This window comes from Apostichopus japonicus, chromosome 3, assembly GCF_037975245.1.
Source record: "Apostichopus japonicus isolate 1M-3 chromosome 3, ASM3797524v1, whole genome shotgun sequence".
Classification (NCBI taxonomy): Eukaryota; Metazoa; Echinodermata; class Holothuroidea; order Aspidochirotida; family Stichopodidae; genus Apostichopus; species Apostichopus japonicus.
In genome coordinates, this window is record NC_092563.1 from 19149517 (window position 1) to 19171131 (window position 21615).

At 36.3% G+C, this 21615-nt stretch overlaps 2 protein-coding genes across 2 annotated transcripts in view; both read left to right on the forward strand.

Annotated features, from left to right (window-relative positions):
• LOC139965343 (GTP-binding protein GEM-like) overlaps positions 1-10951 on the forward strand; it is a 36218-nt gene extending 25267 nt beyond the window's left edge. The window contains exons 2-4 of the mRNA XM_071967592.1: positions 2881-2969; positions 6980-7184; positions 8645-10951. Of these exons, the coding sequence (XP_071823693.1) occupies positions 2881-2969; positions 6980-7184; positions 8645-8985 (635 nt within the window). The 3' untranslated portion in view covers positions 8986-10951. The remainder of the gene's footprint in view (positions 1-2880; positions 2970-6979; positions 7185-8644) is intronic.
• A 5590-nt stretch (positions 10952-16541) lies between these two features.
• Positions 16542-21591, forward strand: LOC139965584 (uncharacterized). The gene is made up of 3 exons (XM_071968110.1): positions 16542-16940; positions 17927-20364; positions 20966-21591. The coding sequence occupies exons 1-3, from the start codon at positions 16823-16825 to the stop codon at positions 21212-21214; spliced, it is 2805 nt and encodes a 934-aa protein (XP_071824211.1). The 5' UTR covers positions 16542-16822; the 3' UTR covers positions 21215-21591.
• Positions 21592-21615: the final 24 nt, after the last annotated feature.

A 21615-nucleotide genomic window follows, 5' to 3' on the forward strand; every position in this document is an offset into this window, starting at 1 on the left:
TTGTCATATAACACGTTCTTCTCCATTTCTTGAATATCGTTAAAGCAGAAAATATCATCCGCCTTTGTATAAAGATATACGCATTAAGATGTATTTCAACGTTAAAACCAAGTTAATCGTATAAAGGTATCAGTTGTCCCTAGTAATTACATATGAATAAATATGTAAAGTTGGAAGATTAAATCTTGTTTTTCCCTTTTCTGGTTCGCTTTCTACCCTGTTTTTTTTACTAGCTTATCTATAATAAATCTTTCTTTATCTTATATGTTTTTAAACTTTGAAATTTCAAACCTCGATACGGTAATTATTCCTTGTTTGAAATTCGGCCATTTCATGAGAATATAGATACAAGTAAATGAAGGAAAATAACAAAGGAGGCTATAAGAGAATCATAAACACATTTTGAAAAGATAAATAAATTATGGACCAAGGCATGTAGGATCTGATAAAGCTAACTTGGATTCAAAGACCCATTTTTATTAAAAAAAAAAAAAGTATTTATTTCCCCGGGAATTTATTCATTTCCCCGGGAATGAGGAACTCAGGTATACTAGTCAGAATACTAAAAACATGACATACGATGCAAGGAGGAATTACACCCATTGAAACATACAAAGTAGAAGGCGAAAAGAAAGGGATTGCAACTAGTAGAAGAAAGCGCCTGTGTTAAGAGAAAAGAAAAATCACTATAAAAAATATGATGATAATAATAATAAATGAAGTAAAACTTGCGTTATCATGTATAAAATAGTCTGGTTCATGTAATCTCATTAAGCCGGGGGGGGGGGGTTGTCAGTATCTGTTTTACACCCCTCTCAGTCCCGGTAACCCCAATGTCACAGGAAAGTCTGAAATTAGCCATTCAAATATCACCTCACCCCTCTCCCTCCCCCTCCCCCTCCCTCGACGACCAAAAACAGAAAGCAAAGTATAGGCAAGCCATGAACGCATTCCCTAACGCCATGCACTCTATTAAATCTTGTTGCATCCAATGGACTGTATATATTGACTTCTGTCTTATATTGGAGAGAAGTGGAGGTGGTTGACTTTTATAATGGAAAACACGCGAGAGGTTATCACCTTCAAATCGTACGGTAAGACTATAGCCCTCAACAAGTTATGTGTACCACTCTGCGCTCAGCATCGAGACGTGTCGGTGTATATCCTATATAGTATTTATTGCCTTTTATCTACCCCCTCCTTCCACCTCACCCCTCCCGACCCGCAACCCCCAATAAAGAAATGCAGTTCGAGACGCCAGGTAATTGCATATATTCTGATCTTACACTCCTATGCCCATTGTGTATGATGAATTGCGTATCCTAATGTTGTCTGTGATATATCAGTAAGCACATGCAGTCATATGCTACACGAGTTTAACGCTAGTGAGTTATATTTTCTCTTCAAACTTTGCTACTTTAAACAAGTATAAATACATCTCTTTCTCAGTGGAGTGAAAAGCCTTGTGTTATATATTCATCACAAGAAAAGTTAAAACTTGACATTAACGACTCTATAAATTAACGATTTTGAAGCAAAGAGCAGCATCTATCATTCAACTTCTGTTTTTTTTTTTTTTGTATCGTTGGTAATAACCTATAGACTGCACAAACACTGAACTAATTTACAATCACAAAAAAAAAACACTTCTATCCCATCGTTGAGGTGAAATCTGCAACATTTAATCAAAGCCTTAAATCTTTATGCAGCCAAAGAGAATGGTGCTTGCGAGATATGATATTGTCCTTATTTTACCCGTGGTGATCAATCTTTCGCCTATACCGTATCACTACTGTTTGTTTACATTACTCTTTGCATGAAAGAAAATGTCACTTTTTTTAATTTTTTTTTTAATATTCAAACATAGATAGAGACATGATATCGCGGTGTTTCCATTTAGCAAAACATGACAAAAAATATGACAAATAAAAAACAAAAAAACCCTGAAAGACATGAAAATCGAAAGTAGATAATTGATGCGTTTTTCGTCGAAGAAGTCATCGTTAACTTAATACGTATTCAACTATCCTCTGAACGTGGAAAACGCTTTTAGCTGATGAAAAGAAACAACACAAGTGTTCAATCAAACCATAGTTGTTCTAAAAAAGAAAAAGAGAAAAAAAAACTAACCAACTGTAACATGATATACACAAGAGGATCTACTACCGGTTCGAAAAGTTCACGAAAGATAGATTTTTGCTTAATGTCGTGAAATGCCTGCCACCACCGGCGTTACGCGTATACCAGAGTCACGCAAGTAGAACGCCTGACAGACTGAACTAGGTCTCATACATGTATTTACAAAAAACATAGTTTGACAGTTTTCAGTACTTACTTCTCTGCATTGTTTAGACAGCTCTAACGGAGAGACTCAAAGATGAAGGTTTTACTATTAGGACATAACAAAACATCTTCTTCTATGTGGGTAATGCATGAAATGGGGGAAATGGGATGATATAATCATACCTTTCTTTCCTATTGTGCAATTCCAATGTTTATTATGCGTTTTGTGAAATGGGAATGTAAACACTGTATCTTGCCTTTTTATACCTATATCAAATCGTATAAGATATACGTTGCTTGTAATCCAAAAAGAAAAAAGGAACTCAGAGACAGAAGGAAATGAACTAACACTGTTTCCCTCCAAAAGATTGAGAACTACAACCCCACCCCACGCCTCTCGTCGCCTCTTTCCTCCCAGGTCATAGTTTCGCCCACGTGTGTGTGTTGGGGGCTGAAAGATCTAACATGGAAGTTCTAGACATTTTTGCGGGGTTCAATGAGCACGAATTGCCCGCTTTCTGTTATTCTTCTTAAAGATAAAATTCCACCTTAATTTGATGACATTTTTTTCTCTCTTTTTCAAATTTTATCCTACAGAAGGGACAGAACAAACTTACTGCAAGTCGGTGCTTGTTGATGATGACCATGTCAATCTAGAAATCGTTGACACTCCAGCTTACAGTTCGGTGAGTTTTATATATAGATACACTGTACAAATGATTCATCCAGCCTAGGCCTATACATACCCATCCACCATGCTATATACACTCAGACATGTTGCGCAATAAATGACTGCACAGTTTGGATTTCATTTCTGCTTCTTCACCCTCATAGTGATCAGCACCCCTCCCAAATTCACAACCAAGTCCTAGTTTTATTTTACGCAAATCCCTATCCATAATACACAAACTTAATGTTCGATGATAGGCGATATGATGTAGGTATATTGTGGGTTGCGGGGTGATGTGGATTGAATTGTAGTTAGATGGGGTATCAGAGATAGGTAAACCTGATACGAAATTGATGGATATTGTAAAGATTTCTGTTATCACTTTCCCATTAGATAGCTATAGCTCCCTATTCGTTAATTTGACTTTTGTTGTTTTCATTTTTATTGCTTACTTTTCGTCTTCCTCTTTTTGTTGTTGTTTACATATTTTAACCCACAATCCCTTCCTACACCATGTATGTCATACTTACCTTACTATCTTCTTTCTCAATTTTTTCCTTTCATATAAACTTAGTGTAATAAATCTATAAAAAGTCAATCGAAAGGAACAGTGGTTAGGCCTACTTAACTATTCAAACCACATTCAACCATACAGCTTTCATTTACGCTAGGTCCTAACTATAAAAACTAAACAATATTCTTAGAGCTGACTCACTTATACTTTAAGGGATATTTTCTATCACTAAACAGTTGACAACCAAATAAAACAGTGAACAGTTTTCATCGCTGACGTCACAACTCTGTACCGTGTTTTAAAATGTAGGACATTAATGTATGGTGTATTTCTCTTTGCATGGTGGAACGTCTCGTATCCAACATGATAATTAACACTGACGAAAAGTAGGCATGTGCATGCTGTAAGTGACGTCACACTTCATTTACCAATGACCTGTGAGGAATGCGTAGCAGACGACTCGTCAGTTCTAAAATTAAACATTACAGACGTTATGTCTACGTTATAACCTACTGTATTAGTTATCTTTACAATAACAAATTAGCAAATGTAATGTTTTTCCACAAGTAATGCCAATTGTTAAGAAAAGATTGGTATTCTAGAAATAAGACAGATTTGGAGTCATGAAATTACGTAAATTAGCGAGTACTTAATGAATACTGTTGATTAATAGAAAACTTGATTGTCGAGACACCTTTCTAGAGGCTAAAATCTAATTCACATGCGGAATTTCAAAATTGTGGATCGTTTCTCCTCCATATTTGATATAGAATTTGACCCATCACGATAGTGAATCACCGCCTTTTTTTTATTTAGGATTTGAGTATGAAATCCTGTAGAAACTTGACGAAAATCTGTCCTCACAGATAGCTGTTTTAACAAAATATTGACACATCTTCCTCTTGGCCGGATGAAATGGAGGGGGTGGGGATAGTTAAAAATTGAGGGAGGCAAACACTTCTGTTAACTGTATAATGTAACACACTTACACTGAACCTTATTGCTAGGGAGCTTAAGTACTCCAGCATGTCTGTGGTCTGGCGGGGTTATTGTGCAGATGTTTAGGGGAAATATCACAGCATGTATACTTTGTTCATTTCTAAAATACTGTTTTATGTTAATTCATTTTTCTTCGCTGAATAGTGATAACTTGACTAATACAAAATCTACGGTCTTTCTGGAAAGTGCAACCATGTTTTTTCTTGCACCTTCACCCCCAACCCCCATCCCCCTCCCCACTTTCACCCCTCCTCTTTTCATTCCAACTCTTACTGCTACATATCTTCCAACCATCGAGTTGATTTCTGTTCTGTTCTTTTTTCTTCATTCGCTGAATAGTGATATCTTGACTTATACAAACTCTACAGTCTTTCTGCAAAGAGCAACCATGCATTTTCTTGCCCCTCCCCCTCCCACCTCACCCCGCCACCCTTCCATTCAATCTCTCGTTGCTACATGTTTGCTTCCAACCATTGAGACAATTCCCAGTCTATATTATTCCATTTGCTCTATAGTTTTCAATAATTCCCAGTATCGACACATCCCGTTGTCTTTAAGTCCACAACGCATGTCCGTCTTGATACCCCATGGATATAGAGCTAGCGAGTATATAGCTTGCATATAATTTAGGCCTACTTTTAAATGAACGTCTCTCACACAGGTGGTGCGTTGCATTTTAACAACCAATTGAACCATTTAAAACACGATTTCTCCCTTTCAGCCCTTTAATTTAACACGTTATGAACCTCTCGAGAAAGCAATAAATCTCTCCGTCTATAGCTAACTCCGTCGAATGTTGAAGTCAACACACATCCCTGTAGGCTTATTCAATCATGGGTTTTTTTTCTATATGTTTTTTGTTTGCTTATTATGTTAAGCTAGCTTTCGGAGCCTGATATAATACGCCTACACCATCTTGGTTTCAAGACAAGACGAAACGAAGATAGTTATGTGCCTCAAAGTTACCGAGAATACAGGAAGAGATGAAGAAAACAAGTAGAGAAATAAGCTTAAGATGTAGGTTTGATTACAATACATTCTGACATCATGCAAAACGAGTTTGGAACGAATGATGTAATGCAAAGTATATTAAAAGCGACATTCCAGGGACAAAACTTTATTTAGGGCTGTGTAAATTATTGTCTTCAATAATAGTTAAACAATCCTATCTTGATAGAAGAGTTCGTCTCGACAATAAGGAAACTTTTATGAATATTTTTTTGCAACATCAGAGTAAAAAGTGATATCATCATAGAAAATTAATAGCGATTTTTTTTCTTTTGTATGGTAGCCATCGTCATTTCCACAGTCTAAGGATTTTTTTTTTTATGGCTTTGATGACGTCTGTTATACTTTAACAAATAAACAATGATTCTAAGTGTTATGCATTTAAGTTTTAATTGTAAAATTAATCGCAAACAAACCAACACACAACACAACACAATGCCAAAGCACAACCGAAGTCGACAAATTACTTTGCAATCTAAACAAACCATATACACGACCACGCAGGTCATTAGCTTGTATCAGTGAAAGTTCTGCAAAGCTCACTTGAGAGACGTTTCTTACTTTTCTTTGGTCACTGTGTATCCAAAAACGTTAACCAAACCTAACAACCATTACCCCAAATACAAGGTTGTAAATCATTGAACAAATTCCTCCCAGATTTGGTAACCAAAATTAACAGTTAATCAGCGAGTAGGCCTATATGTCGTGGAACTTTATTATTGATTAAATTTGAAGACCAATTAAAAAAATCTCAAACTCGATTTACTTTCTGCCTCTCTCTTACTTTGACATTAAACATAAGCATTCACGCTATAATAAACTGCACTGTTATGGGATATTATAGTATTGAAAGGTATTATAATTTACCAAAAACAAGTCAAATATTAGTGTTTGAATAGGTTATCCTTCTTTCATCACCTGTTTGTTTAATTTCATTTCTTCTTCGTTTTTGTTTGTTTCGATTTTTTTACCTTGCTTTGTTTGTCCTATCCTGTCCTATCCTATCGTATCCTATCCTATCCTATCGTGTCCTATCCTATCCTATCCTATGCTATGCTATCCTATGCTATCCTATCCTATCCTATCATATCATATCCTATGCTATGCTATCCTATTCTATCGTATCCTATCCTATCCTATCCTGTCCTATCTTATCCTGTCCTATCCTACAGTATCCTATCCTATCCTGTCCGGTCCTGTCTCATATCGTTTCGTTTGTTTGGGTTCGCTGCGTTCCGCTATACCCTTCGTTTTGTTTTTGCATTATAGTTCATTTCTGTGGCTGCCAAGTGTGTCTAACCTTTACCTATACCAACTCTGACTTTATATGGTAATTTCTCGAGAAATACCATTAGTATTTGCATTGCAGCATGATATGATTAAACTAGTCGTTTACCTGGTCTGTCATATGTCAACAATTTACTTTTGCCTCCAGCTCTCTTTACAATGTGACAGTTTATTTCATAATTTCGTGTTTTTATTATCTTGTTTTATTTCTTTTGCAGGAGGACTTCGAAGAAAGAGAAGAAGACTACCTTGGTAATGGAGATGCTTTCCTGTTGGTTTATTCGGTAACAAATCGAAGAAGTTTTAAGAAAGCGAATGAACTTAGATTCAAGTTACAAAGATCCAAAGAGAGCGAAACTGTACCCATCATTCTGGTCGGTAACAAAACTGATTTGGAAAGATCCAGGGAGGTCTCCTTTGCAGGTAATCCATTTTTATTTTTATTTTGTTCAAAGTTTATTTCACTAAACTCATTCTCAAATATTCTGTTGTTTACAGTATGAAAAGGGTTTATGTGTTTCTAATCTCTGGATTGCATGATTAGCGTACGATTACATAGATATTTATATATATATATATATATATATATATATATATATATATATATATATATATATTAATATATGCTTCATTAAAGATAGATTTGGTTTTATTTCACTGAACAAAACATCATGAGATGTTGGCAAATCTAAGGAAAAGGATGGGGCGAGGGGAGAAAAAGATCGCAGAGGCGAAATACATCAAACGAGATTTTTAGTTAAATTTTTTATCGGAGATGAACTATACTTTGAGGGATTTATTAAAAACATGGTAGCCTCTTGTCAAACAAGCAAAGGCTCTTCAATTTACCATTGATTGATTGATGGCGCCCCCAATTTCGATGACGTCAATATCAGCGGCATATACGGTAATTCTTTCTTCTAACTTCGTGGCAGTCACTCTTTGTAAACGTTATTTACGATTCCATGACATGGATAGAGTATAAATTTATGATCCTTTAGTGCGTACCTTTATCACTAAATTGAGGGGCACTCGTGTGTATGGGAGGGTCTGTAGAGATTAAGATACGAAATTCCCATTCTGGAAATTTTAAACGGAAATTGACTTGTTAGGTATTTAATCTTGCTAAATTTGAAATCTTGTCCACTTCCTGTAAGTGGAAAAACTCTCAAATGTTGAGTTATATACAACATATTGTATATATACAATATATTGTGTGGCCTCGCTCATCCATCGTCAATTCAATAAAGCACCACTGTACAGAAGGATAATTGCGATAGGGAGAGTGATACAGAGAGAGAGAGAGGGGTGGAGATAGACGGGGGGGGGGGGGGGAGGAGAGAAAGTTGTGAAAACTATGCGTGGATTTGTTTACAAAATGTTTTGCAAGCCACCTATTACGAAAACCCTTAAAATACATAAAATATAAGCGTTTTAAATTACATGGTTTCTTTCGAAGTTAGTTACAAATGGCTTTTTAAACTTTAATAGAGATTAAAGTATATTATCGCGATTATTAAATTTTTTCCAGGAAGTGGGGGAGGGGGGTGGCGAAGGTGTGGGATGTGGGGTGTCGTGAAGGAGGTTTTGTTTTCAATTTGTTGGAAGCTAGATACTTGTTTTTTTAATTGTTTTTTATTACCATGGCATGTTACATACAAGATAGGAGTCTACAGTGCGGTTACTATCTCTCTGCATTCGTTCACAACAGTTTAGCCCAACCATAACGTCAGGACCATTGGCATGTTGAATATGAAACCTGGGCTCGATCGTTCTGAACTTTCCAATACAATGCCGATCAAAATCATTCAAACGTATAGCTTCAAAACTATTATTATTAACAAATCATTTCCTGTTTCTTTCCTTTCGTTCATTTCTAACAGAAGGGAAACACTTTGCCGCCCTCTTCGATTGCAAATTGATCGAAACGTCAGCCACTATCGGTCACAACATTGACGAACTCTTTCACGGCGTAGTTAGACAAGTGCGCTTGCGCAAAGAAAAACAGCTCGAAGACGGCGAAACCATGAGCGGAGGCAGCGAAGATTCGGGCAAGTCCAGTCCATCGATGAGGAAACGACAATATTCAAAGAAGAGAAGAGTTTCGACGGTCCTGAATCGAGCACGTGGTATGTTGGACAGAATATGGAAGTTGCGTGGAGACGAACCAATCCCTGGCTACAGAGCTAGGTCAAAATCATGTCACGTGATGGAAATTCTATAAACTATGAACGTGCAAGTAATCCCATTGATGTACTTTTAAACATCGCACACCATCGATTTTCACAATGGATAAAGTATTATTGGGCAAAATACGCAGACGTAATAACGCTGTACCTGGATGCCATGCATACAAGGCTTTCGGCTTAGTGATATCCAGTGTCCACAATAACAAACTAAGTGGTCCTTACAGGGGTAGACGTAGACGGCACGTAAAAATACAGAAAAATCAGTCTAATTAATGTCACCGAATACTTTGTTCGAAATTAAGTTAAAAAGGTGGCAGTATACATTTTTAGACAGCTTATGGTGAATAAAGAAGCCCTTTAAATCCGATCTGAAATAAACTGAGAAATATATCACATTTCTTAGGAATTGGCTCTCGGCATTGGGACCACGCAAGGCATAACACAATGGAATGCAGCTCTCTGGAGAAAAAGATTTTAATCCAGGCCTTTACTCCGCTAACGGAGAAAACATGTTTCACCCACTGATGAATCCAGAATAATTGTAGAGAGAATACTAATTTGTTAAATTGTGCGGACAATGAAAATCAACTTTGAATATGCATGCTCAGTAACACGAACATGATCATATCATATTAAACCGGATATAATTTTCCGTGACTGTCAAGAGGGTACCTCCCCCCCCCCACCCCAACCTCCCACCCGTCCGCATTGCCGGAAACAATATTGGTTAATTACACTAATTAATATCGAAGATATAATTAGTTGCTGAGGGAAAATTAGGATTTTTTTTATCAACGTGGTTAATGGTCGTGAAGGTATTGTCCTATTGTACTTTTATTAGAAATCACTGTCCCTATATGATATATTTCTGCATTCAAAAATTTTAAAATGTATAACTACAAAGAGAATTGAGCCTGAATATTGGGCCTTTATCGTTTATTACATTTATCTCATGCCTTAATATTTGTAAATATGCTAAAAATATGACATTATATATCTAAGTAATGTAAAAATAAACCGAGTTTCTACGATACTTGATTAGGCCTATTAAGAGGATGTTTGGGTCAAGAAAAATTCAGTACGATCAATTTTCATGTTGTTTTTTTAGGAATTATTCAGTGATAAATATGAATTTCTCTATAAATTATACGTACCGATATTCCCACCTTGGTTTTAACACTTTGTTGTTTATAGCACAAAGTTATGCTTAAATTTGAGTTTTGTTCATATATTATTCGTATTATTTATATTTATTCGGTTTCGATTCCAGTTTCGTTTATTAATCTGTTAAAAAAAAGGGTTTCTATGTTCTAACATGGTTGATTTAACAACTCAAATTACAATATACATATTAAATTACTGGTCTCTAAAATTAATTAGCACGTTGACTTACAATACATCCTTTGTTCTTCATAATACTTTTTTGAGGCATAGAATAATTGAACTTAGATCAATATAAGCCAGTGTTTGTTAATGCTTCAATTATATAAAATATCAGCTCATCAAAAAAGTAGTCGATGTTTGTAATAACCAACAATCGTAAAGACGTATTTTATTTTTTATTTTCATTATTGAAAGCTCCATCAAGATTTAGTCTTGAAATCATTATTATCGAGAGGAAGCATTTATAAACAATACACAACGTAAATTTCCTCAAACGAATCACCATAGCAACGAATAAGCAGATATGATACAACGGACAGAAAATGATGGATAATTTGCATCGCTGCATTGCACGACCATAATATGATTTACGAGTGAATCTGTACATTTTTGCCAAATGCCAACACTTCCCTTTTGTCTCTGTTTACACTTTGGTTTTGTAAACAACTTTCTTTTTTGTTGTTGTTCATTTTTTGAGCGAATGATAAATACGTGTTCAATAGTGACTTTAAAGCCGTCTTAATTTCGGTAAACTAAACGAATTTCAAAATTATATCAGTTGTATGTTGAACAAGGAAAGTGGTGGGGGTGGGGAATAGCTAATACATAGTATGACAAACGCTTCAAGATCGCAAGACGTTTTTTCGTGTAAATTTCCATCGTTTCATGTTTACAATCCGGTTCGACAACAAAATAAGAAAAATATTTGATACTCTATTAATTTACGATACATTGCCTGACATAAATGAAAAATCTACCGTTTTTTGTCAGTTCTTCGACATCACGGTGACGAACAGCCGCCAAAAATACAGGTTCTTTTTATCCTTGTTGAAAACTTACAGTACACGCGCAGACCAGTGCAGGGTACGGAGTGCCTAATTGTTGCGTTCGAATTTTATTAGCTTAGTTGAACTGACAGTTATACCATGACCGAAAAGTGAATAGAGGGCGCTATCCATATGAGGATTTCATAATATGGCTGAGCAAAATATTAGGAATATTTTTGGTCGCACTCTACATACCGTACAGTGTCTAAAAGAGAAGTTTGTATATTTTGAAAGCAATTAATGGTTAAAACGTTGAATATTCATATTGCATAATATGTCATGACAACTAATGAGACATTTTCTATCGCGGGAAGAACTGTAAATATGTGTAAATTTAAATACTTGAGCTTTTGTGAGTTTCGACGAGAAAAAAAAAATGATATGAAAATAAAGCAAATTTTTTACAAATTCCTTTTGTGTCATGTTTCCTTTTTATTTCTTTCTTTAGCATAGTTTACAACCTTCCTTTAAGATCAACAAAGTAATATTCTGCAAAAACATTCAACTTATCACACGCGATATTAATTCTTTAAGTTTCGTATCTATTGGCCTCAAATGTTATTCTCGGCAAGGTAAAAGTTTTTCAAAAGTACTTTCCTTGGGGCTCCAACCTTTCATATTATTCCCAAGCATCGAGAACGAGTGATAAATTTGACAATTAAATGTCCCCGTGAAGTACAGGTTCCTGAGGGTGACAGCAAAAACGCTCGTTCAAGTTTTAGACGTGCTCTCGAATATTTGCCTCTCTAGTGATGGCCTTCAAAAGTAAAGAGGTGTGAACGAGTCACGAGAATATTATATTTACAATCGACACATTATGTTCAAGATAAAATCCTGATATGTGTCCCTCTACAAAGCTTAACAGAGCAAACTGCACCCACAGTCAACGAACTAATTCACTTATTTCATCAATTTAATCAATAAGAGGAACTGGGTATTGTGTGATCTAATACGGTGACGGTTTGTTCTATTACGCAAACTATGACAGTATATATTATAACGAGCCTCTTCTGATAGTTAACTAGGGAGAACCAGAGGGCCAAGCTCGTCTAACGAAAAAAGGTAAAGTGCTATTCTCAAAGAAGTAACAGTTATGACAAGTTTGATTTGGCTTTATCGAGAGGGGCAAGGGGATGATTCGAATCTCCCGTTCCATGCTCCCGTTTCTTCTCCTCTCCCTCCTTAACCCTACCATGAAATGTATAACGACAGTGTAAACCTTGACTATTACGAGACCCTTCAAACATGCATGGACTGAAAAATGTCAGACTTTCGTCTGAAATGTTAATTGTGAGCACTTTTTTGCTGATGTCATAAACTAAGGATTTTGTTCAATGAATGGATGCTAGGGGTACGGAGGGTTGTTGCGGCAAAATTGAACCAGGTAATGTGCGACAAAAAGATTCACACATGTGTCCTCTTATGACAGTATAGGCCAGAATCCTGGTCACAATCTTTTTTGTGTATACCGAATGTTAGATGAGAACATATATAAATGAAATGTATAACGCGGGAACGGCAGTGAAAACCTTCATTATAATGAGATACTGGCCATGTCCGATGGCGCCTTCTATTTGTAAATACTAGGGAATACTCAGTCTTTCGTCCGAAACGTTGTACTTTAATTTTGACTAACGTAATAATTAAGGTTAACGAGAATCTGTTCATTTGTGTATGGCGGGAGTAACGAGGGTTGTGACAGAAAAGATTCACAAGTGCCCCCTCTATTATTGAAGAGAAGGCTATGACCGTGACCCTGCAGCTGATCATACTAATATATTGTTTTTATTCAGATTATCAAGTAAGAACCTTAACTCGCATCATTATGGTGTGAGTTACGCTACAATCTGTTGACACCATGTGTAACTGTTCAAGAAAAGACCAAGTACCCGAAAACATGAAACTGTCAAGGCGTCGTCAGAATGGCACAAATTACCTGCAAGTCAACGATAAGCTTCCCTTACTCTATGAAGTAGATCACAGTAGGCCTATAGCTGGTCCCATGATGTCAGTAATGAACATGTCTTACTTTAGGTAACTATAGTCTTCTTGTTCATTTATCATTGGAAGTCTGCTTTAAGCTGTCGATAGTCGATGAAGTTAGAATTTCATTTCTTCATCGTATAAAATGATAACTGAAACTTTACGATGGAATAAAAACAAAGAGATGTTCAGCTTAATTACCCTTGACCGGCTGACTAGTTGTTGTTGATAGATCCGTTTTCAAAATATCAGCCAAAGTAAAAAGAAAAAACAACATATGTTTATGCAAATACAGTGGGCTCTATTATGGTGTGGTTATTATATAACCGTAATAAATTTTTCAGTATTTTTAATCAGCTTCAGAAATGAAAAAGAGCCAAGTGTTGTGTTGAATACAGAACCTACGTGCTTATTACAATACATGTGGTTCTCTTCTTTTGAGAAAAAAAACTTGATAAATATTGAACGCTATGTTTTTATATAGCAGTCTGAGATTAAACGAAAATAATACGCTATACCACGAAATGAGACATGTTACCTTGATAACCGATTCCTAATTTCCTGTGTAAAACTGAAAAACACCTGTTAAGTCAAGGATGACGTCACGAGAGGCGAACGTTACACTGGTTACAGCTTATCGTTCGTACAATCTAGTCATATAAGTTCCATCAAGTTGGTTTGCTATCGACCATTTGCAAGTATGAGTTTTATGTAACACATATTCCATATAGCGGACTGACAACTGCGAATTCTCCAGGCTGAAAAGTTTCCGTTAGGTGCTAATATTATCATTTAAAGACCGTCAATATATTAATTTTAAGAATTGTTCTGAAAATTAAGGCAATGTGCTTATATAATTTTCTACTGTTATAATTTGAATTTTTGGTTATTTATAATTGATTATTAATTTAAGAATGAAATTGAAGAAATAAAGAAGATTTGCAATGAATTTATATCAACAGTTCGTGACATTATTACTAGATATTATAAAATGTTAAAATTGATAATACATATCTAAATGACAAACATTAAATTGGAGATTTGGCTGTGGGGATTATATTCTCGATCTTGCCTTCACCCATATCCATAGGATTTTCCCGAGTATCTCTAATAACATTGCCAATCTTATGTCCAGTGTTAATCAACTTGATATCAATCTCTCAGTACATCACCCATAGGCGATGGTTGGAGCAAAATCATGTTCGTCACTCAGTCTGTCTGTCTGTGCCGACGAACATTAATTTGATTTGTGTCATTTAATGTTACCAAAGTCCCTGCAGAGAATCTATGGAGATGTGCAAATTGTATATCTACAATACGTCACCGTAAATAAATGACATGACAAGGGCGATGATTAAGTTTACGACGAGTAAGATAAACGATGACGATAACAGTTGCTATGGAAACTACGATATCCATCACGGAGAAGATGACACTGTGATACTGTTGAGGATGGAATAATGGTGGCAGCAGAATAGGATATTAGCAACCCCCTAGGCTAAACTCTATAGTATAGCGACCACGGTGGGAGACGAATAGTAATGATGTAAGCCAATTGAGCGAATATGTATGATTATTGTATGATGCGACACCACAAACGTGACTAACAGTATGGTCCTACAGAGGGCGAGTGGCCTACATATCTAGTATACCAGTACGGTAGGACGTCCACCCACATCGTGAGCGGCCTGCGTTCGAGTCACTCCGGAGACTATATCATCCATTTCTCGGTTCTAGACTTTCCCCCAAAAAATTACACATACATAAGAGGCCTAATACACATTTGTCCCTGGCGCTTTGTTGCAATGGAGTTAGTAAGATAAATTTTCACAAATTGTGTTCATTATTGCGTCGCAAATCATATATGACTATAGAGCGCCTAAAGCTCTGCGAGAAGTCATTGACAGTTAAACAGGTAAGTTTCTTACTTAGGCCTATGTTCCCTATATATATATATATATATATATATATATATATATATATATATATATATATATATATATATATATATATATATATATATATATATATATATATATATATATATATATATATATATATATATATATATATATATATATATTTGTTTTGAGGTAGAGAAAGAGGTCGCGTAGGTGTTTAATTACACATACAGATTTAAACAGTTTTATATGTTTATTCCCACTAGGGTACTACCCTCCAGAGATGCAGAGCGGTGATTTCTACAGATTACACCTACACAAACTTCTTTCATGGCTCATTGTACACAGATAATGACGTTCGATAATCAAGCAAAGCCGACTTTTATCTGTCTTTTAGCACTTCTTCACTCGGTGAATTATTCCATATAAATTGCGAGGTTTACAAAAAATGAAATGGACGAACATGCAGAAAACAGATTAATCAAAAATGTACCATCAAGCTGTGTAGGACATGTTTGCATGTTTATTGATACCAAAATCTAAGGAGCTTCGTTCGTCTGTTGTTTGACACGTACAGAAACTGAGTTGACAGTTTCCATAATTTTGTAGCAAATTTATATAAGATAATCTGAATAATTTTGCAATAATGATCGATACATAAGGCAGATATTAATATAACCATTACAGGCTCAGAATCACATTCTTTGACAAGTAAATGAGGCGGCAAGCCTTCATGGAAATTTGTTAAAGAAATGAAATAGATAACATTCACTGACTTTGTTTAGGCTTGCTCATCAGAATAACCAATCAAATCATACAAGGAGTACGGAGTACGGCAATCGGGTACTTTCTTAACAAACAGCGATACACAAAACCGATGAGAACCAGGTCCATGGGCAAATTATGCCACCTGGCCCCCCTTTTAGCACTCTTCCTTCTTCCTGACCCCCGACCCCCACCCATCGCATCTCTCTCTCTCTCGGTGTCTCTTTCCCATTCCGCGAGTAACCAGTAGTTTACTTAACAACACCGTTTCGAAGTGGTTTCTATGTACCTTTTGTTTACACTCGTACGTTAATAATGTATTCTGCCACCAATTGCTTCAATGCCACATTAAAGCCAGACAGTTCCTTTGCCAATTGCAACAGGTAGATGCTAACATAAGGTACCTTGAATACAAGTGCAGATTGTGAATTAGTGTCACCGTGTGACGTTCGTCTCGCCTTGAGTTGACCAAAATAACCAAGGCCAAGGTAAAACAAACAAACGTTGAGAAGTGCAGCCACCTTTACAGGACTATACTTTACTTTCTTTGACTCAAACTCTTTAGAAATTTTTCCTTAGTCTGTATTCGTTTCAGTTCGCCACTGAAGAAGACCAGGCTGCTATTGAATAGGATCGAAACGTCGGTCACTCTATACTTATATACACAGGCTATTAGTATCAGTTTCAAACAGTAGATCAAACAGTTTGCTGTGTCTCTCTTAATCGTAATTTTCGTCATTGCATGGAATGCGGAGAATGGCAACTAGCACAACAATCATTTCCCTTTGCTTCACTCGACTGGAACGACTGTAAGCGAGCGATAGGACAAAAGTGGCATTTAATTGCTTCAGACACTAAATCACGAACACAATCGATAAAGCCTGATTTAGAAGTAGTGTATTGAATGACCAGCGACAAATCTTGATGACCGTATTCTACTGCACATATTTCCGGACTCATTTAGCTGCTGTAGCACTAGAGATCATTGCGTCATAGTGTCATCATCATTCAATATGAAGCCCTTACTTCTGCCTAGAGGTGGTCTTTTCGTTCACTGGCTTTGGATTATCGTTGTCGGTGTAGTATTTATGGATACTGTACACTGTAACAGTGAAAGCTACCCAGTGGACTGTGAGTATCTTGTTAAGAGTACAACGTTATACAACATTATAATTTTGCATGTAATCGTAAATAAATAACGGACTATGTTAAAAACCCACCTGACCTTTAGCTGTTCCATTGTCACTTCCAAATCAGGTTCATGAAACTAGAAGTTGATGAATTGAGTACCATAGACTTGACTTGACGAAGATGCGGGTTGTCTTTTGCGAATCGGAATTATTAATTGATCGCTACCTATCTTTCAGAGAAAACAAAATGACGTGTAGATCCATTTTTATATCATTTGATGTAAATAATATTTTAAGGGACTGTACGGTGACAGAAAACACTGGCAATATACTTATGCATGACCACAAAGTTTTAAACTTAGAAAATAATTTTTAAGCACAGTTTAACATCTATATATATAAATATTTATATATATATATATATATATATATATATATATATATATATACATATATATATATATATATATATATATATATATATATATATATATATATATATATATATATATATATATATATATATGAGAATTTCTATATTTTGTGACTGATTTAGCAACAGGTTCATCATTATTCTAGCCTACATATTTAGTTAGTAGGATATGACGTAAACAAAGTATCTATCAGTAAAACGTACTTAGAAAACCAAGTAGCACGGTTTCAGTTCACTAGAGGAAAAAGCATTGACGTCGGCGTAACAAAGAGATGCTCCGAATGCCTCGTCTTAAAGGAATAAGTTATAAGATGAGAACGAAAACAACACGATGAAGGGATGTCGTACAAGAAACAAGAAAAACTAGCTTCATACCGCGTGCTTGCCACAGAACTTTACTAACTGAATATTAATTGAAAGTTCTAAATGCGCTTAACTTCTTTCAATATAAGGCTATAGATATGTGTGTTTTACTTTCCTTCGTATTGATTCCTTTTTTTAAAATATTTCCTCTTTTTCATAACGTCCGTGTGTTCTTATCATTTTGTTCACAGTGTATGTACAATATTGCCCAGATGACCACATGTGCAGTTCACCATTTGAGACATATTCAAAATCTGCATCAAGGTGTTCTTGTCATCCTCTTTGTAAGAGCTTCAAAGATTGTTGCTACGATACCGATTTGTACAACGAGCAGTTGGAATTACTCGGCTCATTGAATGCACCCATATTTGAGGAGTTCTCCTCTTACAATGACTACTTTCGATGTACCACGGATATTATATCTTCAGAGAGATACTGGATGATTTCTGAGTGTCCCTCATCCTGGGAAGGTACGAATAAATGCCAACTGAATGAAGGCGAGCTGAACTACACGGTGGGCAACTTAACTGAACTTACCGGTATTCCGGTCGTGTCAGAAAATGGAATCACTTTCAGGAATATCTTTTGTGCCATTTGCCATGGACAGGAGCTCACTTCCTTGACGCCATGGAGTATCACGGCAGAGTGTTTAGACCTGGGGTTTCTGCCACCTGTCGATAACCTTACATTGCAAGAGAAAGTTGAGATCTTCATTGGCTTTTGCCAGAATGTTACATTTGCACCTCCTGCCGATCACCCTTTTAATGTGACATCAGTTATTCCATGCCGTAGTCAATCAGAGGAATCGTTCGTCCAGTCAAGTTGTCCAGACACAGAATTCAACGACGAATACTCGGAAGGATGCCGGGTGGTGTTTGCCCCTCTGAGTGTTGATTACTCAGTGGTATTCAGGAATCGCTACTGTGCTGAATGCTTCTACGCAGACAACCCTGCACAAGAGTTAACTTTGTTTGAGTTCTGCCCAGTTACTAGTGGAAGGGAATGCTACTTTAACGCAAACGGGGACGAAATATGTATTGGTCCACCTCCGGGTCCGCCTCTGGTCCCAATTTCCATAACGTTCGATTTTTTTGGTGACGGTAGTGGGGTGTCCATTTCAAGTGAGCAGGATAAAATAGATACCATATTGGTTGACTGCGAGGAAGGCCAAGTTTTTGATCCGACATCGTCGACGTGCTTACAGTTACATTGTAGACAAGGATACATTCTCGAAAGCAACCGATGTATACCCAATGCTACTGACCCTACTGTTGCCGATGGATTGTGCGAAGAATTCCTTCTGACAGTAACATTCACGCTAAAGACAATAATGCCATGTACCAATGAAATGCCTGTTTCAATCTTTGGAGAGTGTTTGCCAGAAGAATTAGTTAACATAATCACTGCCGCAAATTCGTCACAGCATTACACATGTGGAACCAATGTGACAGTGACTCGATTTTCTATTAGCCAAACAATTTCCTTGGACGAAGTGAAACAAATATTCTCGTCAGGTACGGTGAAAATCTCTGCCAACTTCAGTTCATCCTCTTGTCAAATTATAGACGCCGTAGAGATCTTAAATGTATGTTCTTCCTCACTGAGTTCTCAGCTGCTGTGTACTTCACCTTGGCAAACTGGTGTACCTCCTTCGGATACTCTTTGGAATCGAGTCGTGTCCACAGAAGAGGATATGAATATCACTCGGATACGTTTCAGACGTACATTAAAATATCTTAACAACAACAGTGTTGTTGATGACTTTTCGTTGCAGAGATGTAAAGTGCGATTGACATGTCCTCTGGTATCCTTGAATTCATCCCTTTTTGTTAATGAAGGAAATAATTCGGATACACTAATCTTTAGAAGCAATACCACCGTTCGTTTCACATCCGACGAGTACTCTGTAAATCAAGATGGAATGATAACAGTTTGTAATTTTCTAGATTCCAGTGGAGAAATACGAGCATTTCTTCCGTCATTTACATCAGCTCAAAGTATCTTAAGTACCATCGGAATCACATTGTCGATCATTGGACTTTCCTTTAGCTTCTTAACCTACTCTTGCTTCTCTACGTTAAGAACTCGTGTTGCACCCATTTTAATCATGGTTCTTTGCTTCTGTCTAATCATTGCACAGTGTTGTCTACTTTTTGCTGGAATTGCAACTTCCATACCGATGGTCTGTTCCATATTAGCAGGGGTTGGTCATTTCTTTTGGCTATCTGCATTTTCATCGAGTTGTATCTTTGGATTTACTTTGCAGCAGACATTTAGCTTAAAGAATCAAACGGTTCGTGGACATAAACCGTCTTGTAAGAAGGTGGCTACATACGTCGTAGGTTGCTTCCTGTTTCCATCTTTGATTAGCGGTGCTTTGTTGGTTGTACACCTAACTGATCGCGGCGAGAGATATCCACTAACGTACGGCAATGAGGAAGCGTGTTGGATTGGCGATGCCTCTATAAACCTTATAGCATTCGGTGTTCCAGTGCTGGTGTCCCTGCTGATTAATTTGTTCTTCTTTTCTCGAGTAGTATACGCTTTATGTATACAGCATAACAGCAGTCGCAGAGTGAGAGGCAGGGAAAACGGAAGTGAACTACGCGAGCTTCTCATCTATATCAAGGTAAGGTATGCTTTTTATTGGGGGCGTAAGATTGTATATTGGCGAAACCAGCACAAAGTTCAGACTCTGCTTCAATAATCACAAACTAAGTATCCGCAAAAATAACCCAGGTTTCCCTGTTGCCGAACATTTTAATCTCCCCAATCACAACTTATCTGACCTCAAATTTGTCATTCTCTACGGCTTCTTCAAAACCGCTCATGAAAGAAGCAACCGGGAACTAAAAACTATCTTACGCCTCAACACACACAACCATGGGCTCAACAGGGATCTCTCTTTTATGAGCATACATGCTAAGCTAAATACCAATAAGGTCTAGTTTCTTCCATTTCATTAGTACAACTGAAGAAGAGCCGTGTTAACGCTCGAAATATTTTTTTTATCTATTTAACGTTCTAAGTAATAAAGTTGGAAATGAAAGTATCATTTTTTCCATTTTTTTCTTGTGGATATATATATATATATATATATATATATATATATATATATATATATATATATATATATATATATATATATATATATATATATATATATATATATATATAATAAATAGTAAACGTATTAATTGCCACTTATATGTTCATTTAATCTTTTACAGATATTCGTGATTTTGAGTTTGACATGGATCGTCGGTTATTTTGCGTCTTTCTTCAACCAGGAGTACTTATGGTACATCTTCATCATCTTGACTTCCCTACAGGGAGTTTTTATTTTCCTGGCATTCATCTTCAAATCTGAAGTTTTTAAAATGTGGAAGGAGAAGCTTACAACCACAAGCAAGAGAAGAATGGAGTCATCTAAAGATATTTCCAGTCAACACCATTATACGGAATCGACCACCTTCTGACGAATTTTGACCTTCGATTTATATTATCATAGTTTAAGAGACGTTTGGCGAAACATCAAGTTGCCTCTTTGGCTTAAGGGAACTGCGAAAATCCACATTATTGAAAACATCCAGTAAACTAACAATTTTGATTTTTGTTTGACCGTGACACGCTCTTTGTTATAGACAACTCTTTTTATAATTACTGTAACATAGTTTACATTATCCGACTGATGTGTTAAATTTTTATTTACAATGGTGCTTCAAGGGTAAAAAAACAAATGCCACATACACGTGCATCGTGCCGTTATACTTTAATATCATACACACTTAAACTAAGGTTTATACGAATTGATAGTTAAAATATGCTCTTTTGCTAAACATGATATAAACTGCAACTTTCACCCTGGAAATTTCATTAT

Excerpts from the sequence above, each read along its gene's own strand:
- LOC139965584 (XM_071968110.1), top strand. The coding sequence starts at position 16,823 with ATGAAGCCCTTACTTCTGCCTAGAGGTGGTCTTTTCGTTCACTGGCTT. Across the intron at positions 16,941-17,926 it reads TGAAAGCTACCCAGTGGACT|TGTATGTACAATATTGCCCA; the intron begins GTGAGTATCTTG and ends TTTTGTTCACAG. Across the intron at positions 20,365-20,965 it reads AGCTTCTCATCTATATCAAG|ATATTCGTGATTTTGAGTTT; the intron begins GTAAGGTATGCT and ends AATCTTTTACAG.